This window comes from Phyllobates terribilis, unplaced genomic scaffold (assembly GCF_046119375.1).
Source record: "Phyllobates terribilis strain yellow unplaced genomic scaffold, ASM4611937v1 Scaffold_4__5_contigs__length_816908805, whole genome shotgun sequence".
Lineage (NCBI taxonomy): Eukaryota > Metazoa > Chordata > Amphibia > Anura > Dendrobatidae > Phyllobates > Phyllobates terribilis.
The window spans coordinates 490,369,556-490,396,137 of record NW_027362764.1 but is presented as its reverse complement, the minus strand read 5'-3'; the positions used below and the strand labels follow the sequence as shown (position 1 = coordinate 490,396,137).

The 26,582-nt window shown below is 40.4% G+C and overlaps 1 protein-coding gene across 3 annotated transcripts in view; it reads left to right on the top strand.

Annotated features, from left to right (window-relative positions):
* Positions 1-26,582, top strand: part of MAK (male germ cell associated kinase) — a 93,701-nt gene that overhangs the window by 50,867 nt on the left and 16,252 nt on the right. For 2 of the 3 annotated variants that reach the window (XM_073678766.1, XM_073678763.1), the window contains exons 3-9: positions 2,385-2,439; positions 3,814-3,935; positions 8,247-8,329; positions 11,380-11,512; positions 21,004-21,175; positions 24,142-24,309; positions 26,161-26,451. In XM_073678766.1, the coding sequence (XP_073534867.1) occupies positions 2,385-2,439; positions 3,814-3,935; positions 8,247-8,329; positions 11,380-11,512; positions 21,004-21,175; positions 24,142-24,309; positions 26,161-26,451 (1,024 nt within the window). Of the gene's footprint in view, positions 1-2,384; positions 2,440-3,813; positions 3,936-6,159; positions 6,240-8,246; positions 8,330-11,379; positions 11,513-21,003; positions 21,176-24,141; positions 24,310-26,160; positions 26,452-26,582 lie in introns of all 3 variants that reach the window. The other variant, XM_073678764.1, reaches the window with a different exon arrangement.

Genomic DNA, 26,582 nt, shown 5'->3' with positions numbered 1-26,582 from the left:
GCCTTGGCTGTATGTTTTGGGTTATTGTCTTGCTGGAAGACCCATCCATGACCCATCTTCAATGCTGTTACTGAGGGAAGGAGGTTGTTGGCCAAAATCTCGAGATACAAGAACCCATCCATCTTCCCTTCAGGACGGTTCAGTCGTCATGTCCCCTTTGCAGAAAAGCACCTCCAAGTATAATGTTTCCCCCACAATGCTTTACGGTTGGGACGATGTTCTTAAGGTTGTACTCATGCTTCTACTTCCTCCAAACATGGCGAGTTGAGTTAATACCAAAGAGCTCAATTTTTGTCTCATCTGACCACAGCACCTTCTCCCAATAACTCACAGAATCATCCAGGTGTTCATTGCCAAACTTCAGATGGGCCTTCACATGTGCCTTCTTAAGCAGGAGGACCTTGCGGGCACTGCAGGATTTTAAGCCTTTAAGGCGTAATGTGTTACCAATGGTTTTCTTGGTGACTGTGGTCCCAGCTGCCTTGAGATCATTAACAAGTTCCCCCCGTGTAGTTTTAGGCAGATATCTCACCTTTCTCATGATCAAGTATACCCCACGAGGTAAGATTTTGCATGGTGCCCCAGATCGATGTCGATTGACAGTCATTTTGTATTTCTTCCATTTTCTTACTATTGCACCAACAGTTGTCTCCTTCTCACCCAGCGTTTTACTTATGGTTTTGAAGCCCATTCCAGCTCTATCATCTTGTCCCTGACATCCTTAGAAAGCTGTTTGGTCTTGCCCATGTTGTAGAGGTTAGAGTTTGACTGATTAATTGAGTCTGTGGACAGAAGTCTTTTATACAGGTGACTATGTAAGACAGCTGTCTTTAATGCAGGTAACGAGTTGATTAGGAGCGTTTAACTGGTCTGTAGGAGCCAAAACTCATAATGGTTTGTAGGGGATCAAATACTTATTTCTCACTGCAAAATGCAAATTAATTTATCTAATTTATACTATGTGATTTTTCTTGATTTTTTTGGGGGGGATATTCTATCTCTCCATGTTAAAATTAACCCCTCCTTAAAATTATAGACTGTTCATGTCTTTGTCCATGGGCAAACTTACAAAGACAGCAAGGGATCAAATACTTATTTCCTTCACTGTATGTCCCATCACTATTGGATTCATACAAACTCCAATATCCATAATTTTCCACCGCTGCCTCGGCGTCTGCCAAGATGTTCTGATGAAAGGAATGTGTATCCTGGATGAACAATATCTATCTCTAACACGTGTCAGATATTAGTTTCATTCCTTTCAAAACTTTCTGCCTATTCTATACATCTCAGTCTTCACACAAAAGACATCCTTGTTGGCACTTGGGCTTCAAAAGGACTTGAATGGTTAACTATTCGTATCTTAATTAGCTTCCTCACCCCCTGACTATAGGTAATCTACCACTTCCATAGGTCAATTGCACGGGCTATTTCAAGGAAACTCAGATTGCAAGCTCTTGTCCTACTGCAAAAGAGAGAGGAGGGGGGGGGCGAATGCTCCCCTCAATGTCGGCTGCAGAGATTTTAATATTTTCTATGACACTGGTTTTTGGAAAATTCAAGTAGAATTCAATTCCACTCAAATTTATTCTCTCATCTCTAATTGAGACGCTATACGGAGAAATGCTCTCAAGGGAAAGTCTGGAGCAAAAGAACATGTCAATGCATAGTGAATATTTTTTTTCCCAGTGCAGAATTAAATTTACTTTGTGTATTCCTATTTCGACTGATCTGTCTGGCTTCAGTCTATTCTTGCCATCAAAAACGCCATAAATTAAAAAAAAAAAGTGTATTGCTGTCAAAAATACCATAAATTGATGAATCCTTTTTATTTAGATAGATAGATATAATCAAAAATTTAGCATCCAATTGAAATAAATCAACTTCTTCAACTGATCCTAGTAAATGTGGTGATATGTGGAGACAATGTGATTCTAGCAGCTAAATAAGGATTCTTTACAGTTAGAGTACACACTGTGTAATGGATTCTTTACAGTTAGAGTACACACTGTGTAATGCTCTACTACAAGATGTAGAAATGGCGATATTATATCAGCCTATGTAAAAGGACTAGATGCTTTATTTGCAATGCATTTCATTTTGAGTTCTAATTAATCATGTGACAATGAATAGTTGATAAAGGAAGCCTGAACTAGATGGACCAGTATCTTTTTTTCCAACTATGTAATTAATAAATGGACACATTTTAAGAATTGTAACAAACCAATACAAAAAATATTGTTATTTGGAATTCCTTAAACCCATGCTAACTTATGATCACGACCTACTTGTGTGCCCATAGTAGGGACATTAGTTTGTATTTACAGTACTACTTTATAATAAAATGTAAAGTAAATTGTCTCCCTGTTGTTGCCTTTCTACAGGATGAAAAGAAAATTCTATTCTTGGGATGAGTGCATGAATTTAAGAGAAGTAAAGGTAATATTACTAAAAGCTGAACTAACATTGTAGAAATTGTAGGTTGGGGGTTAGTCAGTGCCTTTTGCGCCACAGATACCCAGGACAATTTTCACACTTTCCACATGTACAAATAAATCTTAAATGCTAAACTTAAAAATTCATATTAAACTCCCACTCCCTTTATAATTTCTGAAAGTAGACACCTGATACATTGTATAATAAAGTCGGCACTTTATACACCAGCCAACATCATGCACACCAGCCAACATCATGCAATTTCGTGTCAAACTGTCATTTTTAGGCTGGAGTTGCACTAGCGTATAAAAAAATCGGTCCGATGTTCATCCAGAAAAGTAGAACGAGTGTCATGCGAGTACAATGCGATTTTTCTCAACTAGCATCCGTATCACATCCGTATGACATGTGTTTGCAATCTGGATTTAACATAATCTTTTACATACTGTAATTCTGCATGTAATTTAAAGCTAGTTTACAAACTAATAAAGCAATCTTATCGATAGATAGAATAGATAGATAAATAGAATAGATAGATAGATGTCCTGCAGGCATATAATTTCACAAGCCCCTTACATATCATAAAGTAGCACCCTGTAGTGCCTTTCATGTGGCACTAAAGGGTGTTTAGCCTTATTAAACCTAATAAATAAATAAGTTAAAAAAATATGGAATGGGGTCCCCCCTATTTTTAATAACCAGTTAAGGGAAAGCAGACAGCTGCGGGCTTATATTATCAGGCTGGGAAGGGCCAGATAACTATGGACGTTCCCAGCCTATAAATATCAGCCCCCAGCTGTCTGCTTTGCCTTTTTTCTGGTTCTAAAAATGGGGGACCCTAAAAAAAATGACGTGAGGTTCCCCCCTCTCATTTTTGATAACCAGCAAAGGCAAAGCAGATAGCTGTGAGCTGATATTAACAGGCTGTGAAGGACCATGGCTATCTGGCCCTTCCCAGACTAAAAATACAAGCCCACAGCCGCCACAGAATTGGCGCATCCATTAGATGTGCCAATTCTGGCGCTTTGCCTCGACTCTTCCTGATTGCCCTGGTGCGAAGGCAATCAGGGTAATTGTTTATGGGGTTGATATCAGCTTTGTAATGTCCACTGGCATCAAGCCCATGGGTTACTAATGGAGAGGCGTCTATCAGACACCCCAATACTAACCCAGTAATCAAAATTAAAACACACACAGAAAAAATAGTTTATTTCTAAAACACTCCCTAGTGGATGCACAATAGACAGGTAATAAGACCCATAAGAAAAAAAATTAAATGGTCCCGGATAACCCCTTTAACTACAGAAAAAACATGCATTTTTACTGCAAATTGCCAAGTTTTTACACTACAGCATCTTTATATTTTATTTTCTCCAGTCTTTGAAGAAACTTAATCATGCTAATGTGATCAAGCTAAAGGAGGTGATCAGAGAGAATGACCAGCTGTATTTTGTGTTTGAATATATGAAAGAAAACCTTTATCAACTAATGAAAGACAGGTAAGATCTCACATCCTACCACTACTTTCTAACATCTTGGTGGGTATTCCTAAATTTAGTAGAAATGGTCTATATCCCGTGGAACCCATGAGCATTTTTTTGGGAGATCTAGTGCAATATATATGCGAGAAAACATCTGCTGGAGGATAACCTGCGCCATTGTAGAAGCCTTTCTGCTGGAGTTCTATTTTAAAGTGGTTATCTAACCCTTGAAAAAATATGTAAAAACTGCATCAATTTTTCTAAAAATAGCAAAATAAAACTATTCTAATTTCTTTGATTGCTCTCTATGAGCCAGCACAGTATTTTCAGTGGTGGTCCCGGTCGTTGCTTACAAGCAACTGGAAGGTAACCATTGCCGTCAATTAGTGAACACGTGGTGTTCTTTTGGCATCCAGAAGCTCATGGGCCCCAATTCACAAGCTCCAATGGGGCCCCCAATTATTGCAAGTCTTTAATAGCATGGGTCTTTTCATTTGGGCAAAAGTGACTTTTTGGGCTTCTTAGGATCCAAGGACCAGGTATGATCATAACCCCTGCACCTTTTGAAATTACGCCTTTGTTGGCATCACACCTCGGCTGTGAAAGCCATGATGTTCCTGGTTAGATAAGTCGTTGCTGAAGCCATCTGCTGCTGTTTTTTACACTTTTTGGATAACCGCTTTAAGGGTTATTTCCTTCCAAGAAGTAAAAATTAGAACTTAGAACAGTAGCCAAAATAATATTAGTAATTTTTTTTGGCACGACCTTCATTTTTGCAACACAAATTAGTTGAATAAACCAAGAGACAAGCATAATCCAGACTTCCAAATGCTCAGGGTTGGGTTTTCGATTATGATATGTCCAAGTGACAACAGGTAGACTCTATGTTAATGACCAGTGGTCACTGAGACAAAATCCAACTTTTAGGGTTGAATACGTTCAGGATTTGGGCAGCCTTGGTAAATGCTCTTCATCTTTATTACTGAAAATGAAAACCAAATCCATAAAGAGCGACCACTTGAGCCATAATTTGGTTATACAGTTAGAATGTCTACCTAGGGATAGAGCCCAATTTCCATTCCCAGGTGTAAAAAGAAAGTAAACCTTTTATTCAGATCTGATTTATAGCATTACAATGTCCAAAAAAAGCAAGAGCCATCGTCGTACTGGAGCGATATATAATTTCCACCTTTTCAGTTTTATATTGTAGTCCTAATAATGGATGGAAATAAAATGCATTGTGGATTTACAGTTTTAGGGAAGAGGTCTGAAAAAATAATTACAAAGGACCTTTTTTTTTTTTACAGAATACATTCTTGAATTTTTTACAAAGTAGCTAAAAACTTTCTTTCTTTTAGGCTAACACATTTTAGCATAACACATTTTTTTAGTACAATGAGCATCCTTCATTTTTGGGTGCCATTGTTTTAAGACACATATTTCCGATGTGAGTGTGTGTTTTTTTTTTTTTGTTTTGTTTTTTAAAGGTGAGACAGGGTTGGCTTTTTTTTCCCCATACAGAAATCTGTGAAAAAATAGCTGTAAAAAAACTCTTGAGTAAAAACACTAAATACTAAAAATGCATAATGTGTTGTAGAACTCACTATTGATTACTAGCTAACATCTGGCCACAGTTTTTTATTTTGCCACAAAATTACTTGGCAAGTAACTCCCAGAAAAACAATGCAAAAATGGTGTTTTCCTAAATAAAGCTGTGTATAGGTGCATTTCGTGCACCAATCTGAACAAGGGGTGCAGGAATAAGAAGTGCCAAATTCATTAATCTGCCAGAAATTTGACTCAAGTAGTCACATTTCTGGCTTAAAAAGCGCCACATTTGAAGAATTTAATGGGTGGGTGCAGCCATGACCCCGCTCCTACCCAGCTCCACCTGCTTCAACAAAGGTGGGAGAAAGTGACTTGAAAACTCCACAACATTTTAGCCAAGATACTTTGATGAATTTGGGCCATTGTCTTTAATCAGATATGTTGAATTCCGGAAGATACAGTAAAACCCCTAAGGGTTCCCTTCATAAGCAGATTTGTGAAGTTGTGAGTCAACTCCAAATAAAATGGACTATTATTACAGAAAAGTAATATTTCCTGCAGCAAATAGATAACAAAAAAATGTAAAAATGGATACAATATATAGTTTCTTGCATGTCAGTTGTGGGTAAAATCTGGATCCAGTTTACGACGTATTTGAAGCATTGCTTGAACTGTTTAATTTGTCTCTTCACAGAAATAAGTTGTTTCCCGAATCAGTCATCAGAAATATTATGTATCAAATATTACAAGGGCTAGCCTTTATCCATAAACACGGTAGGTTTGTACACAGTCTCGCATCACCAAGTCCTTCAGGTGGTTAATGTCTTAATTGGTGGTGCCACCCACTATTGGGGCAACTGTTTGTGGGCTTCTCAGGCCTGTGCGTTCCCAGAAGATTCTGTAGATAGCAGGTTCCCTTATTCGGACAGCACAATTCAGCTATATACTAAAATTAATGATTACTTGTAATTTAGATCATACACAGTCCAGAATCTACTTAAAGGGGTTTTCTGAGAATATAAAGAATGAGCTGATCTTACTGAGAACCAGTGCTATTTGAGTGCTCTCAGTGGTGGGTAGTGTTCTATAGGCATACTAATGTAATTTTCCCGCCTGCGATCTGCATTTGGTGATTAAAACTAATTTGTTATTTTGTTATAATTCAGTCTGGTTGGCATTCATTTAATTTACTTTTATGTCCTCCAAGAAAATCTCTTTAAGTGCTGGGATACATAATATATGGAATCCAAATACCCACTTCTCTTGTTTTAACAATACTTTTTGCATGCCTCCATTTTCCAAGAGGATCCCTGATACCATTTTGATAAAGGTAGCATATACACAAAATGGGTACTTTATTGGGTGGTTCAGTTAGAGCCAATACCATCTCGGTTTTGTCTGAGACAAAGCCAGCAAATATATTATAAATATACAGGCAAAATACTGAACTCTGATCTCCTACATTACTACTGTGTGAAAGGAGTTGTCTAGACATCATCATTACCTCTGATTGGAGTTTCTGTCCACTCTTCCCCTGGTGGTGAACTTCAATGGCACAGCCCATGCAGCTTCATCATGCAAAAACTTCTGTTGATTGAGGCAGTGACCCCCTTCACAAAACATAAAAAGGCTTGTTATTCCAAGATGGTCACCAAAAAACTCACATTACCTTAATGATGAGAAGTATTCCATGAATTTTCAGATAGAGCAAAAGAAATAAATAAAGTTATACTAGCTGAATTATATATATTGGTGGACTAGTGACATGATAAATGAAATTAAAAAAAAAAACTGGAGTACTACTTTAAAAACACATAGATGTGGTAAAGATGTTCAGAAAAAAACAGGGAAACTTATAACTTGAATAACCTTATATAAAGTAGTCAAGGATTATCCCACAATGGACATTATTATTATACACTTTTCACAGGATAGATGATAAATGTCAGATAATTTGGAGTTTCACCACTGGAATCTCCATAGTTTCTAGGAATGGGGGCCAGAACCACCTGTCTGTCATCGTGGAGAGACCACAGTGAGCAGGGGTTTGAATAGGGCGTTGTTCGGGCATGCTTGGTGCCACTTCATTCATCATTTATGGGGCATATGAAAATACAACTCAAGTACAGCGCTTGGCTGTTTCCGTCAGATCCAAACACATGCATTGGTTTGGCAGGGCACATGACCATTGTCACTGCACTGCCGATGGGGTGGGGGAGGGAGAATTGTGACCCCTGTTATAGTGCGTGTTATAGTGGTGAGATCAAACCTCTATGTCTGATAAATATTCATTATTGGACAAACCCTTGAATTATTCCAGAAACTGCCTACTATTGTTGGGTAGATAGCCTACAGCATCAAAGGACCATACTCTGTTCCTCTTCTGTCAGCTATGGACAGGAAAATAAGGCTACAGGCTGTTCTCACTTTCTGCTGTACTCTGCAGGTAATTGGTTTGGTTCAATGTAATCCTTCACATTTTTCAGATGACAGAGACCTGTGGAGTGGGAGATTCATAGTATGAGTGTGCTGTGTACACGTGGACTAGAACCTCTGTGTGTTCCCAGCCGTCAGTACTAGCAGAGTGTATGTAATAGAGGGGTCACTGAGTGTATATCTTACTCATTGATCACATCCGGCCAAGTCCATGTATATCCATGTGTCTGTTATCTGGTGACACAAATTGGAAATGGTATCAAGTGTCCTTGAAGATTATTCTCTTTTCTTTACCTTTCTTTTCCGTTCTCTTCTCTTTGCTTTCTTATTTCTGTGCCCTGCCAGAGAGAATAAGATGTTCACTGAGAATGAAATAAGGAACATTATGTTTCAGGTGCTTTCTGGTTTAGCCTTTGTACACAAGCATGGTAAGCTTTTTCTTTATTTGCCAAACTATCATAATGGTTTGATTTATGAACCATCCTGGACTGTATACTAGACTGTTCCCCATTGCCTGCCTTAGCTTGCTGGTCTATCTTATTGTATAGTTGTCACATTTTCCATTTGTGTTGTGTATTTTATAAAGAATATTTTTATATTTACTTGTCACAGCTATAGTATTAGATTAGAAACATGTAAATTCAGAAACACAAGAAGTCTGTATACGGAATGACTGTGCTTTTCATTTTTTTATTCAAATATGTGTATGAATTAAAAGTAATCTGTCCATATGATCAACCCTCCTAAGCAGTTTATATGGGCATTCAGGTCATAGAAAATTGAATAAAATTACACCTGTATATCTGTGTTCCTATGTCTTATTCCAGAGAAATCCATGCTTTTCTTAATATATAAATGAGCTGTTAAGATCTACAGACTGGACACTGATCTGCATGAGAATCTGCCTCCAGAGATTATTTTAAATAAAATGGGGGTATTACCAGTGGGAGACATGTAATGACTGACAGTCTGCTCTGATATCACTGCAGAGCTGTGTGTGATTAAGAGGGCAAACACAGTACAGCAGAACTAACAGTACAGCAGAAGTGAAGTTTGTCTTATTACAAAAACATTTGCACTGCAGTTGTCCTCTCACAGTGCTTCTGCTTTCATCGCATAGGCAGCCATTGTGGTGGAAGGACAGAACAGCAGAGCTGAGAGCACTGTGAGAGGACAACTGTAAATGTGATTCTTGTGTTTGTAATGAAACAAGGTTGAACTCTGCTGTACTGTATTAGTTATAATCTAGTACAGCTTTGCAGCAGATCTGACAGCCCTATGAGAGGACAAGTGCTTCTGCAAATGTTTGTAATGAGACAAAGTTCACTTTTGCTGTTCTGTGTTAGTTCTGATCTCACTGCAGAGCTGTGTGTGATGAGAGTAGTGTCAGTTATTTCTCTGTTCAAACTGGTAACGTCCCCTTCTATTTAAATTAAGCTTTAGAGGCAGATTCTCATGCAGATCAATGTCCAGTCCAACTCATTTGTATATTACAAAAACGTGGATTTCTCTGGAGTAACACATTGGATTGTAGATATCAAAGTAATAATTGAATCAACTTTTTATGACCTGCATGTTATAGACTGCTTAAAGTTGATCCTACTGACGAATTCCCTTTTAAAGGGTGTCTGCGGACTAGTGCTCAAACATTGAATATATTATAAACATTATAGCTGATCTCAGAGCCCACAAATCCAGTGTGTGTGCGTCACTTTTCTTTTCAAAATAGGACTTAAAGAAGTAGTTCAGTTAATTTTTTTAATTTTTCCAGCATACATCCCCACCCTGATTTTCACACTCTGCACTTTTTTCACGTGGTGTACTTACTTTCACATAGTCCCGCCTTCTCCTTGCTTCTTTTTAGCCTCCATCTTAATCCCTTGCTCTCACCCTGCATTTTATATCATGTGCTAATAATCCCATGATGCATTAGCACAGCATTTTATTTGCCAGAGCCAGTACTTTCTCTGCTGTAGTAACATTGTGATTATCCTACCCTCTATATTCTTCTAAATAAGCAAATATATTTTAAATAAGTGGTTAGGAGGCTGAACTGTTATCTTTTATAACAGTGTGTGAGAGGCACTGTGAAGCAATCATCAGTAACTATGATAAGTGTTTTTGTCCACTCATTTGGAGAAATCAAGTGGTATAGTCCATGCAATTTCATAATGCAGGAAGTTCTGGTGATTGAAATGGTGACCCCTAACAGAGAACATTAACACATGTAGTTTCCAGGTTACTTCACTATAAGTTCGTATAACCTAACTACTGAATGGAAGTGAATTTTCTGCAACTAAATAGAGTTATATTAATGTGTGTGTGTGTATATATATATATATATATATATATATATATATATATATATATATATATATATATATATATATATATATATATTAGTATAGACCAAAAGTTTGGACACACCTTCTCATTTAAAGATTTTTAAATATGTCTTATATTCTAGATTCTTCAAAGTCACCTTTTGCTTTGATGATGGCCACTCGTTTTTCTTTACTTAGCTGCTTTTTTCTTGCCATAATACAAATTCTAACAGTCTATTCAGTAGGACTATCAGCTGTGTATCCACCAGACTTCTGCACAACACAACTGATGGTCCCAACCCCATTTATAAGGCAAGAAATCCCACTTATTAAACCTGACAGGGCACACCTGTGAAGTGAAAACCATTTCCGGTGACTACCTCTTGAAGCTCATCAAGAGAATGCCAAGAGTGTGCAAAGCAGTCATCAAAGCAAAAGGTGGCTACTTTGAAGAACCTAGAATATAAGACATTTTCAGTTGTTTCACACTTTTTTGTTAAGTATATAATTCCACATGTGTTAATTCATAGTTTTGATGCCTTCAGTGTGAATGTACAATTTTCATAGTCATGAAAATACAGAAAAAGCTTTAAATGAGAAGGTGTGTCCAAACTTTTGGTCTGTACTGTATATATGTGAATGTGTACACCTCTGACAATTTAATTTTTTTTAAACCACAAATTGCCCTCTGATAATCCCCAAAGTATTTGTGTTTGCAGAAAATCTAATGTGTATTGTAGTACCAGCAAAGTGAATAGGATGTCTATAAATCTGATATAATTTCCTCAGCAGAAATTGATCTGTACTACGGATGTTCATTTATCCTGAGAATTTTTACTGCAGATTTCACTCTTTGCAATGCAAATGGATGAAATCCACAGTATTTACACAACAAAATCCGTACCTACCCTAAAAAATCTTTAAGCAGCAATTAGTGTAATCTAGTGATCATAGTAGCTGTTTAGTGCAGCATTCTGTACTCTTGACCTGATATTTGCTTTTCCTATGGCTTCTTTTTCCTCTTTTTTTCTTTCCTGAGTGGCAGTACCTTCCCTGCTGATAGGATACATTTGTCACTTTATATTGTCAATATTTCATGTAAATTGAATGAAGTAAAATCCTATACTGACACGTTTCTCCTAAATATCAAATAGGGTTTTTTCACCGAGATATGAAGCCAGAAAACCTTCTGTGTATGGGTCCCGAACTTGTAAAAATTGCTGATTTTGGATTAGTTCGGGAGCTGCGATCTCAACCACCTTATACAGACTATGTGTCTACCCGATGGTATGTTATACATATTTACTTGTGTTTTAAATCATTCATAGACTTTAGTACAAACACCGTGGCATGTAAAAGCTTGGTCACCCCTGGTCAAAATTACTGTTATTGTGAACAGTTAAGCAAGTTGAGATGAAATGATCTCTGAAAGGCCTAAAGTTAAAGATGACACATTTCCTTTCTATTTTAGGTAAAAAAAAATATATATATATATATATATATATATATATATATATATATATATATATATATATATATATATATATATATATATATATATATATATATATATATATATATATATATTTTTTATTTTTATTTTTCTTCATTTTAAAAATTACAAAAAGGAAAATGTGCCTTTGCAAAAGTTTGGGCACCCTTGGAGATTTGTGTGCTCAGATAACTTTGACCAAGGTTTCAGAGCTTAATTAGCCTGTTAGGGTTATGGCTTGTTCACTATCATCGTTAGGAAAGGCCACGTGATGCAAATTTCCCAGCTTTATAAAGCCTAACCTTGTGCCAAAAAAACAGCAGCCATGGGTTCTTCTAAGCAGCTGCCTAGCACTCTGAAAATGAAAATGGTGGAGGCCCACAAAGGCTATAAGATAGCAAAGCGTTTTTAAGTTGCCCTTTCCTCCTTTCGAAATGTAATTAAGAAATGGCAGTTAACAGGAACAGTGGTGGTCAAGATAAGGTGTGGAAGACCAAGCAAAATTTCTGTGAGAGCTGCTCGTAGGATTGCTAGAGAGGCAAATAAGAACCCCCACTTGACTGCAAAAGACCTTAACAAAAAGTTAGTAGACTCTGCAGTTGTGGTACATTGTTCTACTGTTCAAAGACACCTGCACAAATATGGCCTTCATAGAAGAGTGATCAGAAGAAAACCTCTCCTGCGTCCTCACCATAAAATTCAGTGTCAGAAGTATGCAAAAGAACATCTAAACAAGCCCTGTGGAAACAAGTTCTGCGTACCGATAAGGTTAAAATAGAACTCTTTCGCCACAATGATCAAAGGTATTTATGGAGAACAAAGGGCACAGAATTTTAGGAAAATAATATATCGTCAACTATTAAGCATGGGGGTGGATCAATCATGCTTTGGGGTTGTGTTACAGCCAATGGCACGGGGAACATTTCACGGGTAGAGGGAAGAAAGGTTTCAGTGGAATTTCAACAAATTCTTGATGCAAACATAACACCATCTGTAAAAAAAAAAGCTGAAGTTGAAAAGATGATGACTTCTAAAATGGATAATGATCCTAAGCACAATTCAAAATCTACAATAGACTACCTCAAAAGGCGCAAGCTAAAGGTTTTAAAATGGCCCTCACAGTCCCTCTATATCTGAACATCATTCAAAATCTGTGGCCAGACCTCAAAATAGCAATGCATGCAAGGTGACCCAGGAATCTCACGTAACTGGAAGAATATTCCAAGGAAGAATGGGTGAAAATCCCTCAAACAAGAATTGAAAGACTCTTGTCTGGCTACAAAAAGTGTTTCCAAGCTGTGATACTTTCAAAAGGGGGTGCTAGTAACATAGTAACATAGTTTTTAAGGTTGAAGGAAGACTAAGTCCATCTAGTTCAACCCATAGCCTAACATGTTGATCGAGAGGAAGGCAAAAAAACCCATGTGGCAAACACTAAGCTCCACATTGGGGAAAAAAATTCCTTCCTGACTCCACATACGGCAATCAGACTAGTTCCCTGGATCAACGCCCTATCAAGGAATCTAGTATATATAACCAGTAATGTTATACTTTTCAAGAAAGGCATCCATGCCCTTCTTAAATTTTAGTAGTGAATCACTCATTACAACATCATGAGGCAGAGAGTTCCATAGTCTCACTGCTCTTACAGTAAAGAATCCGCATCTGTGATCATGATTAAACCTTCTTTCCTCCAGACGTAGAAGATGCCCCCTTGTCCCCGTCTCAGGCCTCCGAGTAAAAAGATCAGTAGAAAGGTCTTTGTTCTGTCCCCTCATATATTTGTATATAGTAATAAGATCACCCCTAAGCCTTCGTTTTTCCAAACTAAATAACCCCAAGTGTAATAACCTGTGTTGGTATTGCTGACCCCCCAGTCCTCTAATAACCTTAGTCGCTCTTCTCTGCACCCGCTCTAGTTCAGCTATGTTTTTCTTATACACCGGACACCAGAACTGTACACAGTATTCTAAGTGTGGTCGCACTAGTGACTTGTATAGAGGTAAAATGATGTCCTCCTCATCAGCATCTATGCCTCTTTTAATGCATTCCATTATTTTATTTGCCTTTGCAGCAGCTGCCTGACACTGGCCACCAAACGTGAGCTTGTCATCCACCAATACACCCAGGTCTTTTTCAGTGACAGTTTTACCCAGTGTTTTACAATTAAGCATATAATTATACATTTTATTTCCTCTGCCCAAGTGCATTACCTTACATTTATCCCCATTAAAGCTCATTTGCCATTTATCAGCCCAAGTTTCTAGTTTACATAGATCCTCCTGTGTTATAAAATTGTCCTCCTCTGTATTGATTGCCCTGCAGAGTTTAGGGTCATCTGCAAATATTGAAATATTACTCTGTATGCCCCCTACAAGGTCATTAATAAATATGTTAAAAAGAAGGGGGCCCAATACTGACCCCTGTGGTACCCCACTGTTAACTGAGACCCAGTCTGTGTGTTCCATTAATAACCACCCTTTGTTTCCTATCACTGAGCCACATACATATATTTTCCCCTATCCCCATTGTTCTCATTTTATGTATCAACCTTTTGTGTAGAACCGTATCAAAAGCTTTTGAAAAGTCCATATACACAACATCCACTGCATTTCCTTGGTCTAGTCCGGAACTTACATCTTCATAAAAGCTGATCAGATTAGTTTGACAGGAACGGTCCCTCGTAAACCCATGTTGATATTGGGTCATGAGGTTATTCTTCTTCAGATACTCTAGTATAGCATCTCTTAGGAAACCCTCCAGGATTTTACCCACAGTAGAGGTTAAGCTTACTGGCCTATAATTTCTAAGTTCAGTTTTTGTCCCCTTTTTGAATATTGACACCACATTTGCTATACGCCAGTCCTGTGGTATAGACCGTGTTATTATGGAATCTTTAAAGATTAAAAATAATGGTCTATCTATGACGTTACTTAATTCCTGCAGTACTCGTGGGTGTATCCCATCCGGGCTCGGGGATTTGTCAACTTTACTGATTTTTAGACGCTGCCGTACTTCCTGCTGGGTTAAGCAAGTGACATTTAATGGAGAATTTTTGTCATCACTATTCATGTTTTCTGTCATGCGATTTTCTTGTGTAAATACTGTTGAAAAAAAATCATTTAGCATATTGTTTTTTTCCTCATCCTCATCCACCATTTCACCCAGACTATTTTTAAGAGGGCCAACACTTGGTTTTTACAGAATTTATTTAATTTTCTCTATTTATTTAATGCCTTATTACTATCTACTTGCTTTAGTTCTCTAAATGCTTTCTTTTTGTCACTTATTGCGCCCCTTACGGCTCTATTTAGCCATAGTGGTTTCCTCCTTTTTCTAGCATGTTTATTCCCATAGGGTATGAATTGTGCACAGGTCCTATTCAGGATGCTAATAAATGTCTCCCATTTGCTTTGTGTAGTTTTATGCCTCAGGATATCGTCCCAGTTTATTGCACTAAGATCATCTCTCAACCGTTGTAAATTTGCCTTCCTGAAGTTTAGTGTCCTTGTAACCCCTCTACTACACATCTTATTAAAGGATACATGAAAGCTTATTATTTTGTAATCACTATTACCCACGTGACCCCCAACTCGTATATTTGATATGCGGTCTGGCCTGTTGGTTAATATTAGGTCTAGCAGTGCCCCCCTTCTTGTTGGGTCCTGAACCAGTTGTGAAAGGTAGTTGTCTCTCATAGTTGTCAAAAACCTATTACCTTTGCTGGAACTACAGGTTTCTGTTCCCAAATGTATTTCAGGGTAGTTGAAGTCCACCATAATAATGACTTCTCCTTGAGTCGCTGCTTCATCTATTTGCTTTATGAGGATATTCTCCGGTGCTTCCATTATTTTTGGAGCCTTATAACAAACCCCTATCAGTAGTTTATTATTTTTTCCCCTCCCCTTATCTCCACCCACAGGGACTCTACATTTTCATTTGATTCACATATATTCTCACGCAAGATGGGTCTTAAGGATGATTTTACATATAAGCACGCACCCCCCTGCTTGTTTGTACGGTCATTTCTGAACAGACTATAGCCCTGTAAATTAACTGCCCAGTCATGGCTCTCGTCTAGCCATGTCTCAGATATCCCCACCATGTCATAATTCTTTTCCAACAAAATAAATTCTAATTCCTCCATTTTGTTGGTGAGGCTTCTGGCATTAGTGTACATGCATTTTATGTATCTCGCTGTACCTCTATTCCTTCTTACTATATTGACTGTTCTAACCTAACCCCCAATTTCTTTATTTGTGCCAAGGTCACTATCTGCACTATCTTCCCCACCTATAAAATGAATACCCTCCCCCACAATCCCTAGTTTAAACACTCCTCCAACCTTCTAACCATTTTCCCCCCCAGCACAGCTGCACCCTCCCCATTGAGGTGCAGCCCGTCCCTAGCGTAGAACCTGTAGCCAACTGAGAAGTCGGCCAAGTTCTCCATGAACCCAAACCCCTCCTTCCTACACCAATTCCTGAGCCACTTATTTATCTCTCTAATCTCCCGTTGCCTCTCTGGCGTGGCACGTGGTACAGGCAGTATAGAAAGGTAGAGTTGGAAGGGACCTCCTGGGTCATCTGGTCCAACCCCCTGCTCAAAGCAGGAATTTCAAAGCAGGAGTATTTCAGAGAATACTACCTTGGAGGTCCTTGATTTCAGCTTGCAGCCTAATTCCCTGAAATCATCTTTAAGGACCTTCCACCTACCTCTAACTTTGTCATTTGTGCCAATGTGCACCATGACCGCTGGGTCCTCACCAGCCCCTCCCAGTAATCTGTCAACCCGATCAGCGATGTGCCGGACTCGAGCGTCAGGTCACACTGTTCGATGATCCCTGTCTTTGTGACAGATTGCCCTATATGTTCCCCTAATAATTGAGTTCCCCACTACCACCACCTGCCTGGCCTGCTCTGCTCTCCTATTTCCTCCCTTACTGGAGCTGACACTCCCCCGGCTTTCAGAGGACATGCCTTGCTGCAGCAGTGCTACCCCTGTACTGACACCCCCCCCTCATCTTCCAACTTTGCAAACTTATTGGGGTGTGCCAGATCAGGACTAGCCTCCCTGGCACTCTTCCCTCTACCCTCTCTTCTAACTGTCACCCAGCTAGCTGCCACACTGTCCTGCAGCTCCATAATACCACCCTCCCCCACATCTATCCCAGTGAGCAGCTGCTCAGTGAGCAGTAGACTCCTTTCCATATTGTCTATGGATCTCAATGTTGCCAGCTGCTCATTTAGATGCAGTACCTGGGCTTCCAAATGCACAACGTGCACACATCTCACACAGCAGTATGCACCCCCGACCGGTTGTTTAAGGAATGCAATCCATGTAGGCAAGATGTACACTGGATAGCATTGTCAATAATGGAGCTCATTTCCTAATGGGGATTGCATTAGACAGAAATGTTAAGTAAAAAGAAATGTAAAGAATTAATAAAATACAGACAGCAATTCAGTTCAAATTCCTCCCTTCCAAACTTCCTGAATCCAAAGTCACTGAATCACACACTTACTTCCGATGGACACTTACTCTCCGTTCAAACTCAGCTCGTTCACACTCGCTAAGGAAGAAGATTAAAAGATTTAAAGAGTTTTTTTTCCCTTTAGCAGCAATCCACCCTACAGCTCAATGCACTTCCAAAGGACCAACCATGCAGGGTTTCCCCAAACTTTTGCATTAGCCCATTTTCCTTTTTGTAATTTTTAAAATGTAAAATCTGAAAATATATTTATTTGCCTAAAATACAAAGGAAATGTGTAATCTTTAACTTTAGGCCTTTTTAGAGATCATTTCATCTTCAACTTGCAATAACCGTGATTTTGATCAGGGGGTGTCCAAACTTTTACATGCCACTGTATTATTATTATTATTATTATTATTATTCTATATTATTATAGCGCCATTTATTCCATGGCACTTTACATGTGAAAAAAGGGGTATACATACAAAAACAATTACAATGATCTTTAACAAAACGTGATGGCGACTGGTACAGGAGGCCCGCGAGGGCTCACAGTCTACAAGGGATGGGTGAGGATACAGTAGGTGGGGGTAGAGCTGGTCATGCAGCGGTATGGTGAAGCAATGGTTACTGCCGGTTGTAGGCTTATCGAAAGAGGTGAGTCTTCAGGTTCCCTTTGAAGGATTCCACGGTAGGCGAGAGTCTGATATGTTTGGGTAGAGAGTTCCAAAGTAGGGGGGATGCACGGGAGAAATCTTGTATGCGATTCTGGGAAGAGGGGAGTAGAGCAGGAGATCTTGTGAGGATCGGAGGTTGCTTGCAGGTATGTACCGGGAGACTAGGTCACAGATATAAGGAGGAGACAGGTTGTGGATGGCTTTGTATGCTGTGGTTAGGGTTTTGAACTGGAGTCTCTGGGCAATGGGGAGCCAGTGAAGGGATTGACAGAGAGGAGAGGCCGGGGAATAGCGTGGGGACAGGTGGATTAGTCGGGCAGTAGAGTTTAGGTTAGATTGGAGGGGTGCGAGAGTGTTAGAGGGGAGGCCACAGAGCAGGAGGTTGCAGTAGTCAAGGCGGGAGATGATGAGGGCATGCACCATTGTTTTTGCAGATTCGTGGTTGAGGAATGTGTGGATCCGGGAGATATTTTTGAGTTGGAGTTGGCAGGCAGTGGAAAGGGCTTGGATATGTGGTTTGAAGAAGAGATCAGAGTCCAGGGTTACCCCAAGGCAGCTAGCTTGCAGGACTGGGGAGAGTGAACAGCGATTGACGTTGATAGAAAGGTCAGATGGTGGAAAGATGATGAACTCTGTTTTATCCATGTTACGTTTTAGAAATCTAGCAGAGAAGAAGGATGAAATAGCAGACAGACATTGTGGGATTTTGGTTAGTAGGGAGGAGATATCGGGTCCAGATAGGTAGATCTGTGTGTCATCAGCGTAGAGGTGATACTGAAGGCCGTGAGACTCTATGAACTGTCCTAGGCCAAAGGTGTAGATGGAGAAGAGCAGGGGTCCTAGAACTGAACCTTGGGGGACAGCGACAGATAGGGGGCGAGATGAGGAGGTGGTGTGTGAGTGGGAGACACTGAATGTCCTGTCTGTTAGGTATGAAGAGATGCAAGATATGGCCAAGTCTGTGATGCCGAGAGATGAGAGAGTCTGTAGTAAGAGGGAATGGTCCACTGTGTCAAAGGCAGATGACAGGTCAAGTAGAAGGAGGACAGAGTATTGTCGCTTGGATTTGGCGGTTAGTAGGTCGTTGGTGACTTTAGTCAGGGCAGTTTCAGTAGAATGGTGCGGTCGGAAGCCAGATTGGAGGCGGTCAAAGAGAGAGCAGGAGGAAAGGTGGGAGGACAGTTGAAAGTGGACATGTTGTTCCAGTAGTTTTGATGCATAGGGGAGGAGTGATATGGGGCGGTAGCTTGTCAAACAGAATGGGTCAAGGGAGGGCTTTTTGAGGGTGGGTGTGATCGAGGCATGTTTGAAGCATGAGGGGAAGACACCAGTTGTTAGTGACAGGTTGAAAAGGTGGGTTAGGGTTTGGATGAAGATAGTGATAAGGTTAGGGATGAGGTGGGACGGGATTGGGTCAAGTTCACAGGTGGTGAGGTGTGATTTGGAGAGTAAAGCCGGAGTCACACTACCGTATAAGACGGCCGAGTGCTATGCGATAAAACATCGCATAGAACTCGACCCAGTGTTATTCTATGGGCCAACTCAGATCACCGTTTAATTTCTCAGGCGTATTCGGCGTGCATGCAAAATGACAGCATGCTGCGATTGTACGCTTATATCGCGCTAGACTCGCCAATGCAAGCCTATGGGTGCGAGGAAAAATTGGACTGCACTTGCATGTCAGTTTAGTGCTTATATAAAGCGGCAGCACCATCTGCATCATGTAAGGAACTGATGTCTGTAAGAGGGAGGAGGGTTTCAGAGAGTGAATGTAGGTCAAGGTGTTTAAGATTTCTGCGAGGGTATGGAAGTTTGTGGAGTGGGGATTGTTGCCCTGGAGAGGAGAGGGTAGAGAATGTAAGTAGGTTGTGGTCAGAGAGAGGGAGAGGCGAGTTAGAGAGGTTAGATAGGGAACAGAGGCGGCTGAAGATAAGGTCCAGAGTGTGGCCATCTTTGTGAGTAGCGGTGGAAGACCATTGAGTAAGGCCGAAGGAGGAAGTGAAGGATAGAAACTTACAGGCAGCTGAAAGGGAAGTGTCGATGGTGATGTTGAAGTCACCCATGATGATAGTGGGAATGTCAGCCGAAAGGAAATGAAGTAGCTAGATGGTGAAATGGTCTAAGAAGGTGGTGGCTGGTCCTGGGGGACGGTAGATGACGCCAGTTGGAAGTTGGAGGGGGAGTAGATGCGCACAAAAGAGGGGAGAATAACTGAGAGTGGCAGTGGGATTTTTGTGAAGGAGCAGTTATCTGACAGCAGAAAACCTACTCCTCCACCATGCTTGCCAATGGGGCAGGAGGAGTGGGAAAGGTGGAATCCACCGTACGTAAGTGCAGCTGGAGAGGCAGTGTCAGAGAAGGTGAGCCAGGTTTCTGTGCTGCCGAGGAAAGAAAGTTTGTTAGTGATGAAAAGATCATGGATGTAGGAAAGTTTTTTGCAGACGGAGCGAGCGTTCCATAGAGCTCCTGTTAGTGGGGCTGGGGAAGCGGGGGCTGGGCGGGGTTATAGGAAGGTTCGCCCCCATCAGTTCGCCCCCAGCAATTTTCCCCCAGCAATTTTCCCCCATCAGTTCGCCCCCAGGTACATTTCGCCCCCGCACATTTTACCTCTATCATTATGCGATATGTGCGGGGGCAAAACATGCTGGGGGCCAAATGTACCCGGGGGCGAACTGCTGGGGCCACACTGCTGGGGGCGAAACATCCAATTCCCCTGGGCGGATGGGTATGAGGTTAGAGAGGTTACGAGAGTTTGTGATAGATCGCGGATAGGAGGTGGAAGTGACTGTGGAGATCTGGTGAGGAGGTCCAGGATTTGGGGAGACATAGCCAGCAGTGAGGAGGAGCGGAGAAAGTGTTAGTAGGTGGGAACAGGAGAGAGCATGAGGTGGCTGTCTGTACTTAGAGACAAAGGATTGAATGTTGAGGAATAGTTCTGAGGAGGAGGGGAGATGAATGGGGAGGATTGAGGGAGAGATGAAGAGTTTTTATATAGAAGTAATATGGAGTTCTGTTTAGTTTTGCGACCTCATGTATTTATATTAGGGCTTATACACTTTGCCATTGCCACAGTCTCGCCCTGTGCGATTGTATGGAGCCTGTCTATGACTAAATGCGTAGATCTTGTTTTTTACAGGTACAGAGCTCCGGAAGTGTTACTGCGCTCACTGGTGTATAGCTCTCCCATAGACATATGGGCAGTTGGCAGCATTATGGCCGAGTTATATACACTTAGACCGCTTTTCCCAGGAACCAGTGAGGTTGATGAAATCTTCAAAATTTGCCAAGTTCTAGGTACCCCAAAGAAAGTAAGTGCGCCCCTTTTACCTAATAATTTATTGAATTTGATAAGGAAATATGAAATGCAAGTAGCTTAAAAAAATTTGAACAAAATTGTTTTCAGTAAAACTCTGCCTTAAATGTTGAGTAACTGCATAGATACGCTTTTTACATATTTTTTTTAGAATAAGGTCTCATTCAGTCATCAATGGTTTTTTTTTTTCTCATATGTGAAAAACGAACCAATTTTCATCAGTGTGCTGGATCAAATTTTCATCAGTGTTTGGTCAGTATCCTATTTTATTGACCACCTATTCATATCCTAAGTAAAGGGTGGTATTCCCTGTGTTCCTGATATTGAGACATATGTGCCATTCCCCTGATGACTCAAAGTATTGAAGAAACGCGATGGGAGGCACACAGGGTTAGTCCAGGGCTATCTAGCTATGTCAGGGCCAGCTGTGGACTGCCCTTGTAAGGGCGGGAGTCTTGGGGTCTCTGGGTCAGATTATTATTATTTATTACATGTTCAAAAGGGGTATACATAGCAAACAACAAGTACAATAATTTGAACAAAAATGAGTCAGCGACTGGTACAGGAGGAGAGAGGACCCTGCCCGCGAGAGCTCACAATCTTCAAGGGATGGGTGAGGATGCAGTAGGTGAGGATAGAGCTGGTCATGCAGCGGTATGGTGGAGCGAGGGTTACTGCAGGTTGTGGGCTTGTCGGAAGATCCGTTTAATAGGGACTGACAAAGACAGTGAACTACCGGGACTCTATTTAAAGGGGCATCGGGAGGACTTGTTTGGAAGTACTCTGTGAACTACAAAACTGTTGAGACCTTTCCTTTTCTTTTTGCCCTATAACAATGATTGAGCTGCACTGATTTTCAGACCCAAAGACCTCGCAGGTCCAAATGTGCTTTCTATATATACATATATACTAGGACATCGTTTGATGTTACTGCCCTTTTATCTGACTATTGTCAGGTGGTGATTCCTTACAGGGGCACGGGTGTTCTTAGTAACTTTGTAACTTAATGTGTTTTATAAATTTGTTATGTCTGTGTGTCAATATTTTATAATTAGGATTGCCAAATTTTAATCTTTTGCACAGTAGAAGTTAAGTTTTAGGTCCACCCTATATGCTGTTTTTGTAGTTTTGATTTGTGGATTTGGCAGGGTGGGGTCTGTAATTGTGTCCCCTCCCCTTTCTTTTTGCTCTATTTTCAGTTTACCATCAGTGTGACATTTTTTCGCATGAAAAAATAAATACATTAGGCTGTGTTCCCACTATGCGTTTTTCAAGCGTTTGTGCTGTGGAATTTCCGCAGCGAAAACGCTTAAAAAAACGCTTAGTAATACGTGCCCCATGGTCCCCAATGATAATCCGCATGTGCTGTACACATGCTGCGGAAATTTCAGCTGCGGATTATCATTGCAGAAAAATCCGCAGCATGTCCATTAATTTTGCGGACACGCAGCGTAATCGCCGCCATTGACTTGCATTGAAATGCATAATATCTTTGTCAGCACATTTGCACACACGGATATTATTCTATTCTATGTACGGATGGTACCCGGGTCTGAAAAGAGGAGACTCTCCTCCAGACTCGGGTACCATAGAACCCGTTAAAAAAAGAATTTAAAATAAAAAATAAAGATTATACTCACCTTCCGATGGCCCCCGGTATTTTCTCCGCTCCGTCTGGTCTGTTGTATGGGTCGCGGTGGTGTGAGGACCTGCCATGAAGTCATTTAGTCGCGTGACCTGTCACATGACTCAATGACGTCATTGCAGGTCCTTTCACACCACCGCGACCCATACAACAGACTAGACGGAGCGGAGAAAATACCGGGGGCCATCGGAAGGTGAGTATAATCTTTATTTTTTAATTTTTACCATTTTTATTCTTTTTTTTTTAACTATTACTTGGTCACACTATATAAATCCATGCCGGTTGCATGGATTTATATAGTGTGACCAAGTTGTCAAGCACTTTGACAACTGTGAAAAACAGACGTCTGAATGAGCTCTTTTACAGGCTGGACGCATACAGTTTTTGCTGAAGTTTTTTCAGCCAAACACAAGAATGGATGTAAAAGAGAGGAGTATGGGTCTCAGAATGGACACATAGCAGCAGCTGCATGGTGTCTTACAACATTTTTGTCAGGAGAGTTTCTTAACAACAAACTGCTCACAAGGTGTCCTGCTATTCAGAACTTAATCAACTGTAGGGGATTTCCAGGCTGAACATCATTTTTTCCAGTCACTCTATGACAATGCAGTTTGCCAAATCCTGACAGAGTGCATTGTGCACTCTGTCAGGATCTCCCTCTACGGTCAGCTTGAGCGGTCATCAGGTGATGTGCTGACTAACAAATTTTCCTGCTTCTCTCAGGGCTCTATTGAGAGGAGTGGACGAGAAGCTTGTCGGCACGTGGCCGCTAGTATCCAAATCTCATTCTTCCGATCATGTGACCACCACCCGATATGGTAATAGAGGGGAATCCTGACAGTGTGCATATTGCACTGTCAGGATGAGCAATCTGCAGTCACTTAGGGTGGCTGCAGAAATGTATATTCCGCCCAGAAAACACATTTTCAGTGGTTGACTGGTTTTTAAAGAAAAATAATAGCCGTATATGTTCTAGCGAAAATCAGTAATTTTATACAAAGATACTGTTCTGGTCCCCCTTTTTGTTTTTTTGTTAACAAACAGACAACAATGACATGCACATAACCAACGGCAGCGGATAAGTGGTCTTCACGTAGATGACTACACCTTAAAGGCAAAAACCTTCTACAGAAACATGTATGCTGCTATAGTTTACATTTTATTACAATGGGAGTAAACATTGCATATAGTAACATGTCCTGGGCATACGTTTGGCTTATGCTCTGGACACATTCTGCAAATGTAATAAAGCATAAACCAGACAACCCAAGAAGCCAACCTAGGCTATTTGGATAACCCATATTTATGCCCCCTAGAGTGACTGGTCTGAAGGCTATCAGCTTGCAGCTGCCATGAATTTCCGCTTCCCTCAGTGCGTACCTATAAATTTGAAAAATCTCATCCCAAACGCAAGCGAAGAGGCATTAACAATAATGAGAGACATGCTGCAGTGGGATCCCAAGAAACGTCCCACAGCCATTCAGGTACGGAAGACATTAATTTCATGAATTTTGTTTTTTTATAGTAATTTAATTATTGAAACTTAATTTTGAAAGGCAATCCGATAGGATGCCCTCACCCAAAAGGTTTTACGGAAACAGTGTTTTACCTCGTGCTCTTTTTGTGACAAATAATGCTGCAGACAGGTTTGCTGAAAGTCAATAGGCATCATAAAACACAATACAAGCAATGTTTTTTTTGTAATTTTATTTAGTGTAGTGGTGTTTTTTTTTATTGTTTTTGGGGTCTAATTGCACCACTAAGGGTCATAATACATGGGAAATACTGTGATTCGTTAGCTCCTATACTGTTCGAGCAGGTGACCTTTAGGAGGAAATTGGTTAAGGAATATATGAAATATTGTTGTTTTCCTATTTCAAGACTTTGCATGCATATATGGTTCCATTCACCAGATAAATCTACTCTATACTGCGATACTTTAAAACTGTTTCGTCCTAACATAGAAAGTCTCAGTGCCACAATCAGACAAGCTCGGACTGGCTCATGGTGGAGCCGGTCAATCCCCCGGTGGGCCCCCTCTATATGAGCACAATACACTTGATTTACTAAATACAGACAAGGGTAGCATCTCATCATACATTTAACAAAATACACAGTTTAACATTATAGAGAGGAATAGCCAAATATGTGACTGAGGCTAATGTAATATTTCCATGTAGCTGAACAGTGGGCCCCCAGAGTCAATGTTACTGGTGGGCCCTTGGCATCCCAGTCTGACACTGCCTTCAGATATAGGGGCTGCTCAGTATAGTAGAGATAGTATTTGTCAATCATTGTAGATAGAAACCACATGGCCCTCATCTGATCTTCTTTAAAGAATTTAGAATTGTGGTCAATGGTGTGGACCCGGGTCATCCTTAAAGGAACGTTACAGATAGGAAATATACTTGAAATGGGAGAAAAATTAAATTTTGTTCCTGCTTTCATATACAGTTCTCTGTGTCTTTTTGTTATAAAAACTGAAAGCTATCTAAAATCCTGGGAGATCAACCATTTCCCCCTTTCCTCCTGTCCTGCAGCCAATGTCTGGGCAGTAAGACGGTCCGCTGCAGATGGAAGTTGCCCACTTGCTTTGTCTGTAACAGGAGACAAATAATGTTTGTGGCATCCACTCAGCAAAAAATTGCTAATCGCAAAACCACACCAAATCTTGCAGATTTTTTGGTGAATTCCCTGCAAAAAAAACAGCACAGCATGTAACATTATAAGAAAGAAAACTCCCAACTTACCTGCCGGTTGCTCACGTGGCTCCCATGCCATGCTCCGCTCTTATGTGCAACCTGGCTTATTCCAATGACATCTTTTCCAGTGACACATGCGGCCTGAGGTTAACTCTTTCATGGCAGGGAGAAACATAATAGGTGAGATATCATGGCAAAATCCCTGGGTGAGTATAGTGGTTTTTTTTTCCATAGTTAATATTGTGATGCCTTTTTTCTAGACTTGTAGATTTTTCTGTGGATCCGCAAATAATCTGCAGAAAGATCTGCAAAAACTCATTGATCCACAATAAATGCATGACCGATCCACACTGACACCCTGAAAATTAAAAATTACATTTTTCTGCATATTATGGATGAGATGTGCTTGGATCTCATCCACTTTACTCCTACTCCAAGCAATTAGTGATAGAAAATCTGTAACATTTCAGCTTTGTGTGTTTTTTGTTGTATGGTTATGTATTTTTTTTCTAAGAATTCCAAAAATAAATTGATGCCGTTTTAGAAATGCATTTGTCATATTCAGTCCTGCGGCCTAAATCTAGAGGTAATGGATATATTTGACTTCTGAATAGAGATGCTTCACTTTTCCAGGCTTTGAGGTACCCTTATTTTCAAGTTGGACAAGCACTTGGACCTCCAGTACAAATGGATCAGAAAAAGCCTTTAGAGAAACCAACGCAATCCAATGACCCACAACCATTATCTGAGATAAAAAAGAATCCCTCTCCTCCAACTGAAGCAGAAAAGATATTAACAAGTGACTCGCCTGCCCCCCACAGACCCCTGCAGCAAATACAGCTGCCAGAAAGCACCACTAACAGCCAGCTGCCATCCAAAGCCCCCCAAGTGGCCCTCCCCAATATCAGCAAAACCATCTCTCCAGTAAGTAACATACCTGTAATGTGACCATTGACTTATACATCCTTAATAAACCTATCATAATCTTTTGTGTATAGGGGCCTCCGAAGGGTCCCATGATAGCAGATATCAGCGCTAGAGATGAGCGAACTTAA